The sequence below is a fragment of the Marmota marmota genome, unplaced genomic scaffold, assembly GCF_001458135.2.
Source record: "Marmota marmota marmota unplaced genomic scaffold, marMar, whole genome shotgun sequence".
NCBI classification, from domain to species: Eukaryota; Metazoa; Chordata; class Mammalia; order Rodentia; family Sciuridae; genus Marmota; species Marmota marmota.
The window spans coordinates 3,601,714-3,624,270 of record NW_025999925.1 but is presented as its reverse complement, the minus strand read 5'-3'; the positions used below and the strand labels follow the sequence as shown (position 1 = coordinate 3,624,270).

The window sequence follows — 22,557 nt, the reverse complement described above, 5'->3', positions numbered from 1 at the left end:
ATAAACATTGATGTGGCTGCGTGAGCACTAATATCTAGAATATGTAAAGAACTCAAAAATCTTCACACCAAAAAAAAAACAACAACAAATAACCCAATCAATAAATGGGCCAAGGAACTGAACAGACACTTCTCAGAAGATGATATACAGTGAATCAACAAATATTTGAAAAAATGTTCATCTAGCAATTAGAGAAAAGCAAATCAAAACTACTATAAGATTTCATCTCACTCCAGTCAGACTGGCAGCAATTAAGAATACAAACAACAATAAGTGTTGGCGAGGATGTGAGGGAAAAGGCACACTCATACGTATTGCTGGTGGGACTGCAAAATGGTGCAACCAATATGGAAAGCAGTATGGAGATTCCTTAGAAAACTTGGAATAGAACCACCATTTGATCCAGCTATCCCACTCCTCAGTCTGTATACCCAAAAGGACTTAAAAATAGCATACTACAGGGAAACAGCCTTATCTGTGACTTTTGATGCTTAGTGGATCTGTGCCCCTAGCTATCTGTCAGATTTGAATCTCTCTTTTATAAATCAGACCTCCTGCTTTCATTAACACAGGTATTTGGTTCCTAGAACAAACCTTTGTGTTCTAAAAAGGCTGCCACTTATCAATCTTTTTCAAGTAGAATTGCTTCTACTATTGATTCTTTTTTTTAACTGGAAATTAAACCCAGGCACTTACCACTGAGTTATGTTTTCAGTCCTTATTTTTTATTTTGAGGCAGGGTCTTGTTAAGTTGCCCAGGCTGTGTTTGAATTTTTAATCCTCCTGCCTCTGCATCACAAGTTGCTGTGTTATAGGCATGCACACCCTACCTGGCTTACCATTGACTTTTTCCCCCTTCTTATTCATAATAGCTTTACTCTTTTTGCCTTTTTTTTTTTTTTTTAAGTTGTTGATGGGCCTTTATTTATTTATTTGTACGTGGTGCCGAGAATCGAACCCAGTGCCTCACACATGCTAGGTCAGCGCCCTATCACTGAGTAACCCCAGCTCCCATTGACTTTTTTAACAAAAAAAAAAAACTGTTGCAAAGAGGAAAGTAAATTTGAGTTGAACCTTACTAGGTCTGAAGCAGTAATACCTAGAAGAGTTCTAATTCTTAATGAGATGGGGAAAAGTTGAACAAGGGGGCTATGGTGATTGATAGCACTAAATCTTTTTTTAAAAATTGGAGAAGGATATAGATTGGTTTCCTGTGATTTATTCAGTACATTTTGATTTTTTTTGTTGTTGGTCTTTAGCTACTAGTTGTTACACATATTGGATGCTAGGCTTATAGTTTCTGCCAATTGAAACTTACAGGGTAGTAGGAAATGCCTAATGACTGTGTATTTGTAATTTATGGCAGATGCTACAAAGGTAATGGATAAATAGTTCTGAATGCTAATGAGTAGGACTTTCATGACTAAGGTTTTCATTTTTACTATAAGATATCAAGTTGAAGTAATTGCACCGAGACTCAAGTTTTTCCTGTGTTTCTATAATAATCCTTGATGTGCTTATGCATATAAAGGGTGAGTTGTAAAGTAGAATTTAACTGTTTTAATTCCAGTTTCACTAATCCAGAGCAATCCAAGCTCCCTGAGAGGCTTGTTTTCTCATGACCATATTCCCATTACTCAGTGATTATATAAATAGTTCAGCACTAAATAAACTTGTTGAATTAGTAAATACACAGATGAACAACATTTACAGTTTTTACCACTGTAGCTAAGCAGATACCATGGAAACAGCCTCTTTGAAACGAAAAAGTGATTTTAAACAATGGAAAAGAAATAGTAAAAATAAGCAACTGGTGTGTGTGATGAGGCAAGGAATATAAAATGTAAATAGGTACTCTGTAAATAAGATTGTTTCCTATCTATTGTAAGTTATTTCTTTTACACAACAATAAATATTTATTCTTTTTAAAAAATTTTAGTGCCTTTGCTACCCTAGAAGAGGAGGCTTGTACAGAACTTGTTCCTTACCTTGCTTATATACTTGATACCCTGGTCTTCGCATTTAGTAAATACCAACATAAGAACCTGCTTATTCTTTATGACGCCATAGGAACATTAGCAGATTCAGTAGGACATCATTTAAACAAGCCAGTAAGTATCTAAGCTATTTTCAATAAGTTAGCTTGAATTTGGGAATAAAAAGACTGGAAATATGAAGTTAATTTTTGCTTCTTTAAGAATATAGATCTTAGAAAGGCAGCAAGTGTATCCTTTCAAATAGGTGGAAATTACAATAGCATCTCTTAGGAATGCACCAATGCGTGACTAGAGGAAAAGAAAAAAAATTATATTCTAGATTCCTACTTTTCTTTAATTCCAAGTATTTTTGTATCTACCACTTTATAAACACTAACTTTTAATTACCACATCTAGTTTTTTCTTCAGAATGTGCAAGTATATTGGGTGTACTATATGAAACAATTAGAAATTGAGGCAATAGGTTAAAAATGCTATGTGGTACAAAAGGATCTTGTCTGTAGTAATAGTGTAGAAGAGGACAGTAGATTTGTTTGACTAGGATTTATATGATGATAGAATTTTAGTGTAGCTTAATTTCCCTGGTGAAGAGTTGAAAAATGTTTTGATACATGTGATTGCTAAATCAAAAGTCTTAAGATGTTTAAGATGGTTGGTTTATAGGATTGCTTTGGTATTAGTTTGATTGGAGGATAGGTTGTGTTTTCTGGGTGTCTTCAGAATCTGTACCACTTATTTATATGATTATTATGATTATTGGCTTTTTTATTGGTTATTCTTCAGTTTAAATACGTTCTCTTTGCTAATTGTGAATCTTTTTCCTCATGTAAGTTTATCTGTTCATTTATAATGTGCTATATAAAAGCAAAGCTATTTTTTATGTAACATTCTGTTTTACATGTAACATTCTGTTACAGAAGAGTAGAACTTAAATGTTCTTTTGTTTGTAATTTAACAAACTATATTTTGATGTAGTGATGTATTTATTGATGTACATTTTGTTTCAAAAAGAATATAAGATGACATGGTCATCTAAATGAAAAGGTAGGCAAAAGATTTTAAAGTAACTATTTAGTGTAAAGAATGGGTCTTAAAATGCCTTCTGTAATGATTTTACACAATTGCTCTAAATGGATTTTAATTTTCATAGACTCAATGGACTTATTTACATATGATAGTGGAGCTTTACATGTTTTTCATCATTGTAAATAGGAATATATTCAGATGCTAATGCCTCCACTGATCCAGAAATGGAACATGTTAAAGGATGAAGATAAAGATCTCTTTCCTTTACTTGAGGTATGCTGGGCTTATAATATTTAGCTAATTTAACATGGTATGTCATCAAAAATACATGTTTTAATCCAAAATGGGTTTTATGATAATAGTGTTAATAAGTTGATATATTCAGCACCATTTCTGTTTTAAATATTGAATAAATACACAACTTCTTGTTACTTAAGTTACAATACATTCGTATGAAGAATTACTGTTAAATAGAAAAAGTGTAATGGACATTATATTTTTTAAAAGTAGACAAAGGGTTTTATTGTACAGTACTCTAACTACTCTATGGATAATAAATGTATTTATAATATGTTTTCTGTTGTTTTGTGTTATCTGTTCACATTACATGTGAAGTAGCATTAGGACTTTTGCTGATGTGGAGAGTCTTCACTTTGTATTTTTTTAATTTGAAATTTTTTCCATGTATGTTTATTACTTTTTTCTTTAAAGATATGGTGTTCAGTATGAAACATGACAGACCTACTTGAATTGACTTTATTAGAGCCAGTTTGAGTCATTTTCATTTTTATTCCCCGTATAATATTAAGGGTCACCAATTTCTGCCATGGATTATCCCTAGACAGGAATTGAAAATCTTCTGCAACTAAGAACAACAGCTAATTTCTATTCTAACAGAACAAAAAGAATCGTAGTTATTGCATACTATTGTTTAGGGAATAACAACACCCTTCCCCCAATTTGTGCATGTTTAATACAAATGCACCTTCTTTTTTATTTCTCTTAATATTTTTTACCACAAATTGAATCCATGGATAGAGGGTTTAAATATATGTTTATGTATATTTATTTTTAAACAAGGACTCCATGTGTCCAGTAAAGTCTAGCCACATCTTTGGAATAGGGGCATAAATTATCACTTATATTTGAGGGAAATTTTGAACATATAGTCTGTCCTTGAAGGACAAACTCATTATAGAAACTTCTTTACATTCTCTTCTAAATTAACCTCTCCTGACAGGCTGGCAAGCTGACAACAATAGTGACATCCAAAGAAGGGGTTCGAAAAGATAAACTGGTTGCTCTAGACTAGTAGTAGAGCAGACTCATAAACAACTAGGATCCTTTTGAGTTGTTTTAAGCATTTATCACAATCTTAAGTTTACCCAGAATATTTTAGCATGTGTACTTTATTCTTTCTAGTGCCTATCTTCAGTCGCCACGGCCCTGCAGTCTGGCTTCCTTCCATACTGTGAACCTGTGTATCAGCGTTGTGTGAATCTAGTACAAAAGACTCTTGCACAAGCCATGGTATTTTCTTTTCATATCTAAAGTTAGACATAAAGTATACAAACTTTTTCAGTAATTGATTAAAAATAAAATGTGTTTAATTGTAGCTGAACAATGCTCAACCAGATCAATATGAGGCTCCAGATAAAGATTTTATGATAGTGGCTCTTGATTTACTCAGTGGGCTGGCTGAAGGTCTTGGAGGCAACATTGAACAGCTAGTAGCCAGAAGTAACATCCTAACACTAATGTATCAATGCATGCAGGTAAGATTTGTAAGATTAAAATGAATCGAAACCTGGATCATCCTGTCACCTTGGGATTAATTTCTTCTTCTCTCTTACAGGATAAAATGCCAGAAGTTCGACAGAGTTCCTTTGCCCTATTAGGTGACCTGACCAAAGCTTGCTTTCAGCATGTTAAACCTTGTATAGGTATGAATATTTTCAGCCTTGGATGTGGTTTTTTTTTAATTATTTTTACATTAGATTTGCTTTTTACTAAATTTTATTAAAAATTTTTGTGGAATCTCAACGTTTATAAGTATATAGTTTTACTACTGGCCAATGTAAAGGTGCTTTCATCGAAGCAGGTAGGATGTGGGAACTCCAGTTTCCTTGAGCTCGCTGTCTATTCAGCAGCCCTTTAGGCAGTACTGTGACTGGAAGAAATTGTGAGTAGTACCAATTTAGAATTAACAGATATGCCCACCAATGAAGCCTTCATACTGAGTGTAGTCAGGCATCTTCATAAGTAGCCTCTTTTTTGGTAGTGGTACCCAGAAATAGTATCAGGTTTTCTTCTTTAATGCACCAGCATAACTTTTCAGATATCTAGGAAATTTTAAATAAATATCACTTTTAAAACACCTACATGGCTTTTCACCTGCTACAGTTGTGCTTTTGAATAATAATAATTTCTAGACTTTGAGTAATAACGTTAGGATATGTTAAGAGCCATACTAAAGTTTTAAACCCAACCACTATAAAAATATAATGAATGCTTATATTGTGGGGAGCTAGTCCTACAAATATTTATTACCTATTATTTTTTAATTAAAGATAATTTTTAAACTTTTTATTAAAATTTTTTAAAACAGTAAAGTATAATAAGCTTTGTTACTGTGTCAGTATAACTGGTGTCGGTATATGTACAATTTTGTCTCCTCTATGCCACTATCCATAGACAGAAATACTGAAAATTCTTTTCATTTGTTTCTGCTGTTAAACCAAGGATTTTTGTTGTTGTTGTTTTGTTTGTTTTGTCCTAAATAGTTTGTCATACTCTGTATTTTACTAATTGCATCTCTCTGGTGCCATTGAAGATACTTCTAAGTTTTGTATTTACTAATACATTGGCACTCAGATCTAGAGACAGGTTCATTGAGATTCCAGGGTAAGTGGTATTGTGTACTTTCTTGAAGAGGCATTTGATATCTAGATTTCATTTAATTTATTTTCTTTTTTTGTAATGTTGTCAATCATAATGAGTATTGTCTAGATTAGTGGTTCTAGTGGGGCAATTTTGGTCTCGAAGGAATATTTTCCACTATGTTGAGGCATTTTTTTTAACATTAGGGAGGTGTTTTACTGGTATTCATTGCATATAGGCAGAAGGTATTTCTAAATATCCTATAATAGATGAATTAAATATCCTGTAACACATCCTTTCCCCTATAACAAAGAATGATCTGGCCCATTGAGAGAAATCCTATTTTATGGTTCTGGAGGCTCATATGTAATGAGAGCCTTTTTATTCACTAATACATTGGCACTTAGATCTAGATTCAGATTTAATGAGATTCTGGGATTCTTGTCCTTTTATCAGAAATCCATACCAACAATAACATCATTAATCTATTCATGATTAAATGAATAGATCTAATCATTCATGAATAGCAAAGCCCTTAGGATCTAACCCCCATACACACACTTTTTTTTTTTTTTTTTTTTTTTTTNCTCCCCGCCCCCAGGATTGAACCCAGGGGCATTTAACCACTGAGCCACATCCACCAGCTGTTTTTGTATTTTATTTAGAGACAGGGCCTCCCTAAATTGCTGAGGCTGGCTCTGAACTAGCATCCTCCTGCCTCAGCCTCCCAAGCCGCTGAGATCACAGGCATGTGCCATTGTGCCTGGCTATGTTTTCCTCACTTTTAATTTGAATTTTCTTAGTCTCACAAAAAGATTACTCGATTTCTAAAGATAACTAAAATGGGCCAAAACTCAGTTTCCTGGGTTAATTCAAAATAAAAATTCAGTAGCCAGATAATTACCTCCTTCTGTTCCCTAAGATAAATTTTACCAGCCATTAAGAAGTGTTTTTCATCAATTTCATAATTGCTATTATAATGTTTATTTTATGGTGAAACATTTTTTGCCTAGATTTATGTTTCTACTGAGTAGGTTCCCTTTGAAATTTAATAGACTACTATTTAGAAGTTTATTACTTAGTTTTATTTTTTTCTTTTCTTTTCCAAGCCGATTTCATGCCAATATTGGGAACCAATCTAAATCCAGAGTTCATTTCAGTCTGCAACAATGCCACATGGGCAATTGGAGAAATCTCCATTCAAATGGGTAAGAGGTTTTCCACTCCCAGAAAAGTATAAATTTTTAGACTTGTTGATGTTTTCATAATTGGTTTTTTGCTTTTTTTAAAATTTAATTAAAAATATTTGTGTGCATACATATATATACATATAAAGCTATGTCACATTTATAAGGGAAGCATAATGTTGTACACTAATGTTTTAACATTCATTTTTTCTTTTTTTTTTTTTTTCTTCTTTTTTCTCTCTCTGTGGGATGATCTAGGTATAGAGATGCAGCCTTATATTCCTATGGTGTTGCACCAGCTTGTAGAAATCATTAACAGACCCAACACACCAAAGACGTTGTTAGAGAATACAGGTACCATATAACTGAACTGTTATGGTGAAGAGAAAATTAGTTGTCTTTTAATATTATATTAAGATGCGTAGAGAAACCAAAGCAATAAGCTAGCTTTAAAAACTCAGCTTTTTATATTTATTTTGAATTCTCACTAACAAAATGTATTCTTTTAACTACATTCCATAACCAGTTTTCAGAAACATTTGAAAAATACTTTTTCCTCCCCTATTTCCATGTTTTAATACTCCCTAAAATGGATTCCAGCCAACTATTGAACTGTATGAATTTTGCTTTTTTAATTAATCCAGAGTGTAACTGAGAGATGCAAAGTGCTGATTTTTTTAATCTATGAAAATCTGGCCAAAAATAGATTACAGTGACTAGCTGGTTAACTGTGGCGTTTGTATTTTGTATTTCATCATAAAATTTCCTTCAGTTGGGAACTCATGCAGTTCCTTATAGGAGTTTTATTTAGGAGGCTTGTTTCTCTTTTGCACTGACAGAGAGCATGTTTATATTAAAGAGTACCTTCCATACTATAGAACACACTTAGGGTGATTGAGTCCTATTCTTTCCACCATCCCTGATTGTTGCTAATAATGAAAGATTTAAGTTCCGTATTCATTCAGGCACATCCCTTTCTTTATATCCTAAGATAATTCTAGTAATTTATTCATAGTCAATGAGGTTCTTACCAAATACTGAACAAAGAGTAAAATAAGGTTTTCCAAATTAGAAAGGTTTTCCAAATAAGAAAGTTTGTTTTCAGAGACACTTTAATTTGGTATTTTTAAATTATAAAGTTGATTTTTGTCTTTACATAATTAAAATTGACATTGTTTATTGGTATGGAAGGAAATCTTTTAAATATGAAATGGTTATCTGGCTGTTTGGCTGTATGGGTACTGTTTACTTCACAAAGTTAATTAGATTTTCTTGTTGAAAAGTATGAAAGTCTATTAGGATGGTTATGAAACCTTGTCAGACTTTTATCTCCTTAGAATGCAGTACCTATACATGACATTCAGATTTGAAACACTTGCCATTATAAAATTATTGTTGAACCTAAACAAAACTTCCTATTTATTTTAAATGTGAATGCATAACTGCAAATAAATGTTGAGTGTAATGTATATTAAAGTTTCTTGTGGGATATCAGCTGATGAATTTGTTATTTAGTTCCTTTAGCAAATTGGCTTTATATAGAAGATCTACATTATATATGATTATGTCAAGTAAATGATACGGTAATTGATAATACTCTACAAATTGATGGATTCAATCAAATTGAGAAACAAGCTTGATATTCGTTAGATTACTTTTAACTGCAAGTGACTACATAAAATTCTGTCGTCTTTATTCCTTATCCAAAAGAGAGTGGGTTTTTGATTATTAAATGAAAATCATTATCTATAGTTTTAGCAATTTAATTACCATTATCTCACTATTTCATAAAGCCAATTCCTTAGTACGCCATTATTGCTTTTTTTTCTAATTAGTAGTATATCCTACACTGAACTTTTTCAATGGACCATCATCTGCTTTATCGCATGTTTCATTGGATTGTTCATACTTGCCTGTTTAATGAGAATGTTGCATAGTTTGTGTCTTTTGAACATAGGTTTTCTTTCTCTTGCTTCATATGAATCTGCTGAATTTTAGTATTATCTGTGTAGTTTGCTTCAAGTAATCCTTAAACATTTTTCTTTACTCCCCCACCCCTTTTTTTATGAAAGGTTAACCTGTAAGTTTTTGAGAGAACACCATTAAAGCACTTCATGGTTTGTTTTCTGTTTGTATTTTTTCCCGTTGTGTATAAATGTATTTATATGTATGTACTTTTGAATTGCAGAATGCAGTTCTAAATTGCACTTGTTTTAGGTCTTTGTAAGTTTCAGAGCTCTTGAGTTTTGATGATAAATGTTTGTCCCCTTCAAAATTTTTTAAAAATTAAATATTAGCATGCTATTAGTATAATGTGTTAACTATTTTATGTTAAACCTTTTATAGTAGAGACAATATATTTTTCCCTATGGTCCACATATCACGTGTCAGTACAGTGGACTATATTAGAATTTTATTTTAAATATGGTTTGATATTAGTGGACTATTAACCTGAGTTTTCAGAGGTCTATTGGAATGGAATTTGACATAGTATAGCAATTTTCCAATCTATTCGTTCACTGGGTAACATACTATTTAAAATATGACAATTGATTTTTGATATATCAGGCAACAGATACCTTCTGGCTTGTTTGGGAAATGTTAAATCAAACTATATACTAGAAAAATTTGAATTAATTTTCTTAGATAATTTTCGAAGAATGAAATAATTTATAAAAGGAGGTACAGGGAAATGACAAGTAAATTTGAACTGTTATAGCTACAGAGACATGTTTGAAAATTCATTAATGTAATTATATTTACTAATTCTTGGGGGAAATGTAGATTTCATATTAAATTCTGAAATTGACTGGCTTTAAATGATTCTCTAAATCCATTCATTTTAATCTCTCTTTTTTTTTTTTTCTTAAACTGTTTGAGCAAGAAAAGCAATTCATCATGGTTTTTGGTGTTCTCTCAATCTTTAGAGTTTTTTTAATTCCTTTTGTTTTTTTCTTTTTCCAAAAGTATGCCATATATGTTGCTGCCCCTTATTTAGGGGGTGGTAATAAACAGCACTGGTGAAATCTTATGTTTATTATCATACACAAATTCTGTTGGTTTCTGTTTCTGAGTTATTTGTTGTTTTTTCTTTATTTTTTCTCCTTCCCCCTCATTTGCTCATGTCTTGGTTGGCGTTTGGTGGTGTATAACCGTGATTGCGTTACCTTAGCAATAACAATTGGTCGTCTTGGTTACGTTTGTCCTCAAGAGGTGGCCCCCATGCTACAGCAGTTTATAAGACCCTGGTGTGTATTATTCAATCTTTTTTTTTAATTCATTTTTCTTCACTATTTCTTTCTCTTTCTATCTCACTTTTAGATATATTTTCAGTTGGTTACAAAATTCACAATCCTTAATCATTGCCAACCATGTGACTAATCTTGTCCTATCAGGTTTGTGAGGTTTTTTAGTAGCATCGTCATGTATATTTATTTTATGTTGTGGCTAACGACTAATTGATGCATGGGATAAGATTGTCACATGCTTGCTGTGTTAAAAAGCTTGATTATACATAAAAAGCATTTAAATATCCACCAGAAAAATTAAGATGCATGCAATTTCTATAAATTTAGGTTTTTGCATTATGTTTCTTTTTTAGAATTAATTTGGAAACTTGGATTGCATTAAATACATGTTTAAATTTGTTATGTATAAAATCTTATTTGCTTGTTAATGTAAAAGTTAAACATCTACACCATAAGTTGTATAGTAATAGTTTATATTGTGGCAGTATATTCTATGTTCTGCTTCTTTCAATTGATAATCTTCAATTCAGATTGGTTTTAGTAGTGTTTAATGGAATACAAGTCAATACAATTTTCAAAATTTGATAATTTACTCTTTTTTTTGGCTCTGGTTCAGTAATACTTTAAATGAGCCAAATTAGTTGTCTGTGTATTTGTAGTCTATTAAGAAAATATGAATTTCATTGTTTCCACTGCATTGAGATGAGATGTGCCCATCATTCGGGAAGTATGAGAAACTGAAAGTTAAGCTTTCTAAACACTCTTTTTAATATAACCATTATCTACACTGTGGTGCTTATTCCATTAAATACTGTCTATTAGTGTTATAATTGAATATGCTTTTTACTTAAATGCTAAAAACAATTCTGTAATTCGATAGGTGTACCTCTCTGAGAAACATAAGAGACAATGAGGAAAAGGATTCAGCATTCCGTGGAATTTGTACCATGATCAGTGTGAATCCTAGTGGCGTAATCCAAGTAAGATATTCACAATGATTTGTTTTTAACTTTAATGTTCTAAGTAGTAAAATTATTTGGGGGGTGATTAGGAAAGATTATAATAGCAGATTCAGAGAGTAAGGTTACATTCTTACTTGGAATCGGGCCAGGTTGGGTTTTTTTTTCCATCTTTATTCAGGCTTTACTTATTTACTTACTTTGTACATGCCTCCTGTTATGAATGTCAATCAGATTGCTGAATTTGAGGATATCTACAACAGTGTCAAACTTTATGGAAATCAAATTTACAAACAGTAAATAGAATACTGAATCAGCCATTGAAATTGCTTTAATGTTGTGAACTTATTTATTCATCCCTATTTTGAGCTTAAATTCTTGTTACATTTAGGCATTTTAATTATTTGATATCAGTCCTGATCCTAAGTCTAGTAAAGCTTATAGATCGAACTGCCAGTTTCCTGGACACAAAAAACAAAGGAGCATGTTGAACTCCACCATAAACAAATCTCAGGCTGCAGGAGACCTACATTAAATGCAAAAAAAATAAAAATCTTTACATTTTCAAGAGAAAGGAGCTTTTCGGCCTTTTTAATTGAGATTTTGGTAATTTTTATTTTACATGTGGTGTTTGTTAACTTGGTTTTAGAAATGCAAATAATTACTTAAAATTCAAATCAATGTGATTGATAGGCATAGAAAATATACAGCTTAGAGCTAGAAAAAGATCTTTTGACTAATTTCACGTTCATGAAACATTAATCACTTAATAATCAGAATAAGCCAATACTACCTTGAGATAAGGATCCTAGTTTCAAAATAACCTCCTAGTATTGTTTTTCAGGAATAAATGTTGTTTTCTCATGTGTCTTACCTCTATCTATTAAAAGAAACATCTTTTCACCAGTATTGTTAGTTTTTAAAGGTAGTAGAAGTAGCACAGTGGTCATAAAATCACTACCAACTTAAGAGTTGGTAGAAATTTGTTTGTTAACTCCATTCATATTAATCACAATTTTTATATATTCTGTGTGGGTTTGTTTTTGTTTTTGTTTTTTGGCTCTGGGAATTGAACCCAGGGGTACCTAACACTGAAACACTCCTCTGCCCAAAAAAGACAGGGTCTCACTAAGTTGCTGGCTGGCTTTGAACTCAAAATCCTCCTGCCTCAGCCTCCCAAGCTGCTGGGATTACAGGTGTCCACCACCTTGTTTGGCCCTGTGTGTTTAAATTTTTAACATTATCTTTGGATATTTGGATGGCATTAGAATCCTGATTTGAATAAACAATGAACTTAATGTAAATGACATTTGCTTAAATAATTGTTTTACACATGTTGGTAAATTTTTTTGTTTTCTGAACTTAATGGTAAAATTTGAAGTAGTTGACATGTCAGACCATTAGCAATATGTTGAATGTTTTATGTTGAATTGTTAATAGTTCATTACGGTAATCAAAATTGAAGAAATATTTTTATGAAATATGTCATGGTTCTTATTTAATTTTGAAGGGGGGTCTTTTACTAAGTTGCCCAGGCTGGACTTTGAACATGAAATCCTCCTGTCTCAGCCCCCTAATTAGCTAGGAGTACCAGAGTGAGCCATCATGCTTGATCTTGTAATCTGAATAACCTGAGAGGCTCAGACAGGAGGATTGTGAGTTCAGAGTCAGCCTTAGCAATGACAAAGTGATAAGCAACTCAGTGAAACCCTGTCTCTAAATAAAATACAAAATTGGGCTGGGGCTGTAGCTTGGTGGTCAAGGGCCCCTGCGTTCAATCCCCAGTACCCCTAGTTCCTAATATGTCAGATTAAGCTCAGTTGGTATATATTTAGTTGGATTTAAGTTGTTTCTATGCTGAATCAGATCTCACATATTAGGATTGAATTCATATGATTAATTAATCTAATAATTAAAGTATTTTATTGGTATTGATATGGTGCTCTCAGTGTGCTAAGCATTTGCTGGGCAGGGATTTGCTTTTTTTGTTGTTGTTTTATGATATAATAGGACATTTATTTACATCCTAAATAATCACTTCTAATTCCTTATCCTCGTTGATTTTAAATTTGCTTTTCCCCTTTTAGCTATGAGTGTATCATGACATAAATTTTGAGTCTTGCATGTTTTGAATTTTGCTAAGTTTGATAAATGTATTATCAATCTAAGATGTGGTTTTTGCCTGTTACAGGATTTTATATTTTTTTGTGATGCTGTTGCATCGTGGATTAATCCAAAAGATGATCTCAGAGACATGTTCTGTAAGGTAACTAATAAGTCTTCATGATGCATGGTAGGACTATTAAATTTCTAGTTGAAAGTTTGAAATTTTTTTTAAACATTTAGTTTAAATTTAGGCTCTTCGCTCTGGGTAAATTATATGACCTTTGTTCTTAATGAAGAACTACGTTTAGTCTTAAAATATGGTGTGACTATCAATAGATCATGCACTTTGAAAATATTTTCCCAAAAAATACCACTGATTCATGTAGTAGTACCATTACTTCGTGTATAGAAAATAGCATATTTACAGGGATGGGGTGTGGTTCAGTGGTAGAGCACTCATTTAGCCCGTGTGAGACCCTGGGTTTCATCCTCAGCATCATATAAAAATAAATAAATAAAAGTATTGTGTCCAACTACAAATAAAAAATAAATATTTAAAAAAAAAAAGGAAATAGCATACTTTCCAAAAATGGATGCTAAAATTTGAAGTATCCCCTAAAACTATTGAACAGAAATGAAATCAAGTAGTCTCCACAAGAATTGAGCCTACATAGTTCTTTGCTTTATTAGTGCCCCTTTTGATTAATTCCATTCATCACTCGGTTATAACAGAATAAGAAATAAAATGCAGTTACACGTTTGCATCATCTGATACTGAAATTAGTGAGCTATATTTTCGGCCATGAGATCAAAACTTATATAGTTCAAGTTTGAAAAGACTTAGCGTGGTAAGTCTTATTCATTGGGTAAATTCTGTGCCTTTTTTATTTGTTTGTTTTTAATTATTGTGATGTCCAATTGCTTAGAATAAATTTGTTTACTAGAATACTAGTTGGATTTTATATTTAACTAAAGTATATTTTATGAGATGCTTTTAGGCAAGTTACAGTGGTATAGATTCTAACAAAGTCTGAGCTTACTACTTTGAAATGGATAAAATATTTCTTAAAAATCAATATTGTTTGATTTCAAAAGCTATACAGATCAGTTTTTCTTTTGTTAGTGATGAATTAATGGGTTTTCACTCTTTGCAGATCCTTCATGGATTTAAAAATCAAGTTGGGGATGAAAATTGGAGGCGTTTCTCTGACCAGTTTCCTCTTCCCTTAAAAGAGCGTCTTGCAGCTTTTTACGGTGTTTAATCTAGTACACTTAAGCTGCAGTCCCAAAATTAGGGGTAAGTTATAAGTTTTCAGGATGAAAAATTTAGGATTATAATCTAAAACTGTAAAAGATAATAAAAAGCTATTTGTTTTCTATAGGGTTGGAATAATATTAGACTTTAAAATTACCTACATAAAGGCTAGAGGGGTTTTTTGTGTGTGTTTTTTGTTTGTTTTTTAAGAATTTTGTTTTTTTGTTTTTAAGAATTTTGCCCCACAAGGGGACTTGAAAGATTCTGTTTTCTTTTGTGGGAGTGGAAGGCCAAGTCCAGTGAGAACTCTTTTTTTTCCCCACATTTTCTGTGTGTGAGATTAACAATTCCTATCTTTTAGCTTTAGTTTCTTCATTAAATTATGTTGAGGATCAAATACTGAACAGTATGCAATGGCATAACTTAGTATATTTTTTAGCACATTTAATTGGCTTAGTAAATGTTAGAAACATTAGCCAGTACAGTGAACCAGAGTTTTGACATTGTTCAGGTTTTGAAGATGAATTGAATCGAGACTGATTTGACTGGAAGCCAGAGGGTGTACTGAATGTGTTTACAGAAGGTGTACACCAAATTGAATTGTGCTCGACACTGGAGTTTTCCTTTGCTTGCTGCCTGTTTAATCTGATTTAGGTTTTGAATCTGGAAAAAATGTACTATCCAAGTTATGGACTTTTGCAACCTTAAGGAATGTCTCAGGCCCTTTGCATAGTTTTCCCACTTAGGTGTCAAGTCCTCAGAGCTGTTTTGTGGCTTTAGCGTGCTTATTAGTTCACTGTTGAATCATGTGACTGCAGTAGATGAAATGACTTTGTTTTAAAGGGTTCAACATTGAGTTAATAAGTTTTGATCATTTTCAAATTTATTATCTCTTTGGTCTCATCATAAATTAACTGTGGTGGTGATTGTTCTGAGACTGGTATTTTCAGTTTCCTAATTAGAGCTAAAAGTGGATTGGTACCTCTTATTCCTGCCTTTTTGTACTCCTCTCCCATTTTTTCAGAGGCAGGAGAAAAAGGGGGTTGCTGTACTTCTCCACAGATGCACTAATCACCCTCTGTGAATTCACATGAATATTCTTGCATATCCAAAGTTTGGCATGAGTGGGTGGTAGAGTTTTGTTTAAAAGGACCACTATCAGGTAATAGTTTATCCAATAATCTTATCTAATTTATTTATGTCCTTTTCACCACTAAAACTGTGTTAGGAAATTTCTCATCAGGAAAATCAGCTGGCCTGAAAAAATAACCAAATAAAGTTGAGTTGGAAGAGTGAAAATTAGAACATTAAGAAGATGGTGTTAAAACTTGCTTTTGTATATTTACTGAATGTACTGTCTATAGTGTAATGCACATTTCTAGTCCTTGTGGTGAAACATCAAACAAAAATAACTAATGCTTTTCTGGTTCTTGAAGTAAATTTTTGTTTCCATAGTGCTGGGTTTACTGGAAAAGTGAGTGATGTTTTAATTCTCTGTAAGTAAGAAAAGTGATTGTCCTAAAGAAATGGTATTTAATTTTGAAGACAGTAAGGTAACTTATTATATAAAAAATAACCAGTTCCCATTAGGGTTCATTTTGGGCCCCCCCCCCAAAAAATAGAATTAGATTGGTAACATTATGCAAAGCAAATTTTATCTGTACAAAGTTTTGTGTGCCTCTCTGTTTCCTCAACTTGGCCTCACTTTTCATATCTAATGCAGGTAACAATTCAGAGCCATAGAAGAAGGAAGCAGTGTGGTTAAAATTAACTAACATAATCTTAGCCATTTTGTCCAATTTCTTATTTTATAGGTAAAGATAGTATTGTTATATGATGAATTTTATGTTTCCACTGACAGCTGTTAAAGATAAAATTGTTTCTGTTGTTTCTTATAGGTCCTTCGGTCTTGGAGACTATGAGGGAGCCTCTGCACCCAGGGAAAATGTTACCCTTTACAGGGGGGAAGGGTATACCAGTAGGGAATACAGTACAATCCCAACCCTACTGGGAGGGGCGGGAGGGAGGTGTGCCGTCACTGTATTAAGTCGATGTTGGGAAACGTTTTAACATCTGGAGCCTTTGTGGGTGGAAATCTGTCTTCAATTACAACTCCGCACTGGATGTGAAGAAGCAAAAATAATCTATTCAGTCTACTCACAAAATAGTACGTTCTGGAATATTATGGGGAATTGTACCAAAACAAGAACCATATAAATGATGCATAGGGATAAGAAAGAGGAAAAATTCTATAGCGCACAATAAAGGAAACCTAAGAATGGGGGTTACAAACAGTAAAGAAGATTTTTTTTTTTTTAATTTAAAGGTTTTTATATAAATGTTCCCACATTATGGGGCCTTGTTTTGCATGCTGATGAAGAACTACACAAACAAAACTAATAGAGTTAAAATCAGCTTGCCTTCCCATAGTAGAAGCAGGTTCTTGGAAATTACAATTTAAGGTACCCCCCAAAAATGTTGAAAATAAAACAAAACAAATTTAAACAATGAAGCACCCTGTGAAATGCCAAATGAGTCACTCCTTTTACCTTTGCGGGGTGGGAGGGAGGGTGGAATAAATGGGGTTGGGCATATCAGAACTAAAGTTGACATCTTAATTTTACATTAAAACATTAATGTAGTGCATATAATTTGATGGTTGTACTTCATTAGATTTAATTTCTAGGCCAACACATTATTTTAAAGTGCAGTTTAAGGTTCAGGCATGCATTCTGGCTCATAGTGATTGAAAGTAAATTAGTGGGAAAGTAGCATGCTTGCATCACATAGAGTGAGATTGGTATTCATTGACCTATGTTGCGCCAGTTCGTGTTGCATTTTACCAATTCAATATAGCCCTGCATTTAAAATTCCTTTTTAAGATTTGTGGATTTTATTTTTATTAAGAATATAGATATATAAAAGTACTGTAGTTTACAGCTAGGCCTTGAAATATCTTTTTAGGATCTGTTAGGAATAAGATTGATATTGTATTGTGTGTAACCTGCACAATGTGGAAAGCTGATATACCTGTGCAAAATCTTTGCCTCTGTGCTGTCAGTGTGATGTGCTTTCTGCATGGTTATATACTACTAGTGATTTTTATCAAAACTTCTAAAACTTAAATGACATGGTAAAAGATCTGTAAAAGGCTGCATAAATGTTAGTTGGCACATAAAGACAATTGTAGAAGTTGAAAAATGATTGCTCTATTTCAATGTTTATTCCCACTCAACATATTGCCTTCTAAGCTTTCCTTTTTTTGTTCAAAGCATGATCTTAAAGATATGTTTAAGTTAATGGATGTAATGCAGGGTTCCTACACTGTATTGGCGCATGTTGGTGGCCCTCTGTGCCCTAGATATATGCACACAGGGTGCAAGTTAAAAGCTACAGAGTGAAAGTTGGTTTGGATCCTCTTCATTTCATTTGTTTAGCTTTTCTGTTGTTTTTCTCTACTTACATGTATTCCTGTGAATAAATCCTTGTTAAGTTAACCCTTTACTTTTCCTTCCATGTGTATTTTCTTATATACTGTGAATGTGAAAACCTAACTGGTACACTTGATCTTATGTCCATATGAAAGTGCAAGTCTTTATTAATTTGGATTGCCTGAACAGTGTATCCCATGATGATGAAGGAAAATGGAGAGATTTTTCTTTTTAACTCTGCTGGTCAGAGACGAAGCCACGCCTTTCCATTTTTCAATGCTGCATATTTAATCTGCAACAAAATGTTAAGCCATAACAGCCTTTTTATATTTTAGTTTGTCACCTTTGCATTGCAGAATAAATACTAAATAACCATTTTTATAAGCAGTTGCTCCTCTTTGCATGGTTCTGTTCTCTTAAGTGTTGAATGATACAGCCATTGCACTGAAGTTTGAGCTGTGTGCGTGTGACTTTATAAATACTGTTTCATAAAATTTCAAATGCATGGTAGCATGTAGAAAGGTTTTTTGTTAAGTGTGTGTGTGTGTGTGTGTATGTGTGTTTAACATGTTCTGTCATTCACTTTCTTTCCTCAACTTTGGCTTTGCAAATTTCAGTCTGTAGAGCCTGAAATTTAAATCATTTTATAATGTGCCCATCCTTTTTTTTTTTTTTTAATCTAGATTCAAAGTGTATATAGCATTTTGCTTTTTAGTATGGTTAGTTCACTGGGAGCTCAAAATTTCTTTTCTTGTTTGTCTTTAAAACTTGGATAGGATAGCTATTTTGTCCCTACGTTATATCAGTGGCCTGTAATGCTTCAAATACTTTTTAGAACTTGATATGGGAGGTATTTTAATGATTTGGAATAGTGAGTAAACATTTTAAGTTTAAAAGAATGGCCAAATTCTTCTCTAAACCCAATAAAACAAATAACCTTTAGTAGTTATCTAAATCTGTGATTGACAATTCTGTATCAACTAAAAGCAAAATTGTTGCCTCTCTGACTAGAAGTTAGCTTCCAGTTAGATGTATAAATTACAAGAATGCCCATCTTTGTAGTCACTTGACATGTTTCTAAATTTAAAGAAAATTTAATCTTAAAATAAAAAAATAGAAGTAAATTAATATGACTGGCAACCTGAGATTAGGTTGAATTTTTTGTTCCCCATTGAGGTTATTGTTTCTTCCTAATTTATATTATATTTCAGATAACATAGTATATAGCACAGGAATTTGCAGAAGCCATTTTAGTTATCTTTTGAGGTAAGCTCTGATTTAGCATTTATTGTTCTGATAAAACCTAATACATCATGGGATATATATATAAAGCAACTTAATTCTTGTGGTGTAGTCTTAATAGTTTTGAGTGTTGACTGAATGTCTATGAGATTGTGAGTTTGTCTTTGTTACATTCCAGTGTTTCTGCCTCTTGGCATGCTTAAAGCACGGCTTACTTCATCTGCTCCTTACACACTAAAATGCTGTTAGTGTGCTCAACTACAGAAATAGCCGCTGCTAAGTGATGTAGATTTTCTACTTGAATATTTTTGTTGTAGGAACCTCAGGAGGTCAGTGTTTACTGTTTTATATATGCCTTCTTTTTCCTGTTTGAGCTTCTGTCTTTGAAGGATTCTAACAGAACAAAAGCTGCTGATCAACCTAAGTTGGAAACAGAAAGTGTTTTTAATATAATTTAAAATGCATGTTTGGCAGTTCCATGTTACCAGTCTATTAGTGAGTGAATTTAGTGCCACAGATATTCATTTATTCAGGAAATAATTTTGCTTTTTGTATTGTCTAATCTCTTTAATGACTTCATACTGTGTAAAAAAATCACTTTTATATTTTTGGTTGATTATTTCCAAAATAATCAACATGTAAATATCTTTAAGAGCCAGTTCTGATGCTTTACATTATTGCTACTTGATTTTGTTATGCAAATTAGATTGCAGAACAATAGATTTTTAAATACTTAACCAAACCATTACATCTTAAAAACAAAGCAAGTAGCATACATTTTGTAATTAACATTGATAAACACTGTGATTTTTTTGGTTAAGACTTTTTCATTGATCTGACTTGTTAAATTGCATATATTGTAAAATAGGATCAGATGTATATTTTAAAATGATTTCAACTGACTTTCCTCTTGAAATGCTTTGTCTACTCAGTTATAGAATATACAGATACAAGTTTTATCTCAGGTGAATACCTTGTATCAATTTTGCTTTGGTGGCATATGCTTATAAAGGGTCGTCATACTTAATTTAAATGGTCTTCATTTTTTTAGTGTATTTCATTGAGAATCTTCCCAGTTTGTCTGATTTCTTTTTTCCCCCAGTTAGTTTGCAAACTGGAATGGTATAGAACCCTCCTCACAAGACCTACGCATTCAGGGTTACTGAAAGTGAGTTAAATTTGTTCCTCCTCTTCAAATCCTCAAAATAAGAAAGTGGATTTTTTTTCCTCTGTATAAAGTTGTTCTGCATGGCTGAAATGCCAGGATTAAGCTAATTATGTCTTAAACCCTTCAGTTTAAATTTAAGACCTTTGCCATGAGGGAAAGTGTTTTTTGCTTCATATAGTATGTCTATATTATTCATATTGAATGTATTAACAGATAATGGTGCAAAAACATTCTTTCCAAGAGAAGAGTGTGTCATGCAAAACTGCAATTTAAATCCTTCCTTTGGTAGTACTTCAAAATACAACTTTGCTTATCAAATTATTTTTGCAAATATTACCAGTGGGTAAAACACTTGCTCCTAGGATTGTTAATGAAGTGCAGTCATTGGAATCTGTAAGAAAACTCTGGTCTTCGAATAGTTAAGGACCTGGGATAATCTTAGGTGAAAAATCAGATCAATAGTGAGCTGTGTTGCTAATAATATTATCTAGTATTAATACATTGCAATGGCATTGTATACCAACCTAATGCATTTCGTACTGTATTAAATATGGCAATGCTTCTAATGCCTCTTTAAAATTATATTTCACTTGAAAGTTAGTTTCATTCACCAGTACATTTTCTAGGTGACTTGCAACTAATATTTTCAGTCTTATATATATAGATCTTTCCCCCATTGGCACTACATATATGTAGATAACTCCTTATGCCTAATTATTATACATATTTTTAAGGTATACATTTAAATTACAGCAACTATGTATTGTGGTTTGTATCCCAGAATGTATTGTGTTTAAATAAAAAGATGCATAACAGCTGAATGTATGCATGGTTTTGAGGGAAGTTAAAATGGTGAATTTTTTTCACCTCTTGTGCATTTTAAAACCAAGCCAAATCTATTTGCCAAGTATTGTATCACTAATTAGAAAACCAGTAGTTGTTCTTTTATTATAATTTTTGTTTACCATAGAATCCCTTCATGCTGTTGTGGCTTGGTATTATACAGAATTAGCTTTTTACAGGTCTAATTATCTTTTGAAAAGCATACTATATACACGGTTAGCCTTTAAGGCAGTGTTGGTCCCCTTCTAATGTCAGCTTTTAAAGGGGTTCCACTGTATACTTTTCTCATATTTGTTGTTTTCCTCTGGATATATAACCAAATTGAGCTTGGTTGATTTTTTATGGAAATAATTAGACAATACCGTGTAATTAATTTTACTCAATAGATTATCATCTTGTGAGAAGAGATGTTTAAATGTGGTAAATGACTTCACTTCATATTATAAAACAGTTTTACAATTAATAGACATGTTAACATTGGGTGCAATAATTTAGTAGTGTTAGCTTTAGTTAAATAACTGATCTTTCTGCTGACAACTTAGGTTGTATGAGTTACGCTTAAAAGCTTTAAATCTGATGTTTCCTGTACCTGCCACACTATATGTTAGAATGTGTCCTTCAAACATATCCTCCTGCAACTTCTCAAACTGTACTAAATTGATATTTCTTGAAGTCTATCTAACTCTGTGCTAACAGATCTTCATTTTAAATAGAATACGGTTTTAATTTTTGATAAGCTGCTGAATTTTAAAGAGAGTTTTTTGGGGCCACCAAATATTTTGGATCATGCAGAGAATATATATTGTACTGTAGTAATTTTGTATTTACATTTGTATGATGTGACATAATAGATGTGAATGTTAATCACTGCTTGACTATGTTAATAAAGTTGTTTAACTATAGATGTTGCACTCTTGATTTTTAATGAGAGGAAATGACCCACCCACCACCCTACCCCCATTTTGGTCCTGATAGATCTTGTGGGGTGTTTCTTCTTTTTTTGTTAAAGCATTTTTGTTTTGTTTTCCCTAGTTTACACATTAGTACACTCTTGTCTAACATTGTTTTTTGATTTTAGTATATTGTGTAGTAAAAAGCCTCTTTCCCTGCATTTTGAACTTACCTCCTATTAATTGTTAAATTTTCAAATGGTTTCTGTTTAGAGGATAGGGGAATTCTGCTCTACAAAAAAGGGGAATTAAAGGTGAAGCTGTA

At 32.4% G+C, this 22,557-nt stretch overlaps 1 protein-coding gene across 4 annotated transcripts in view; it reads left to right on the top strand.

Moving 5' to 3' along the window:
• Window positions 1-22,244, top strand: part of Tnpo1 (transportin 1) — an 86,702-nt gene extending 64,458 nt beyond the window's left edge. For 3 of the 4 annotated variants that reach the window (XM_015497808.2, XM_015497809.2, XM_048800148.1), the window contains exons 14-25: window positions 1,940-2,111; window positions 3,210-3,296; window positions 4,446-4,553; window positions 4,640-4,798; window positions 4,879-4,966; window positions 7,013-7,111; window positions 7,349-7,444; window positions 10,263-10,338; window positions 11,219-11,318; window positions 13,489-13,563; window positions 14,558-14,700; window positions 16,557-22,244. In XM_015497808.2, coding sequence (XP_015353294.1) covers window positions 1,940-2,111; window positions 3,210-3,296; window positions 4,446-4,553; window positions 4,640-4,798; window positions 4,879-4,966; window positions 7,013-7,111; window positions 7,349-7,444; window positions 10,263-10,338; window positions 11,219-11,318; window positions 13,489-13,563; window positions 14,558-14,665 — 1,168 coding nt within the window. In that variant the 3' untranslated portion in view covers window positions 14,666-14,700; window positions 16,557-22,244. Of the gene's footprint in view, window positions 1-1,939; window positions 2,112-3,209; window positions 3,297-4,445; window positions 4,554-4,639; window positions 4,799-4,878; window positions 4,967-7,012; window positions 7,112-7,348; window positions 7,445-10,262; window positions 10,339-10,411; window positions 10,465-11,218; window positions 11,319-13,488; window positions 13,564-14,557; window positions 14,701-16,556 lie in introns of those variants that run through there. The other variant, XM_048800149.1, reaches the window with a different exon arrangement.
• The last annotated feature ends 313 nt before the right edge of the window (window positions 22,245-22,557 follow it).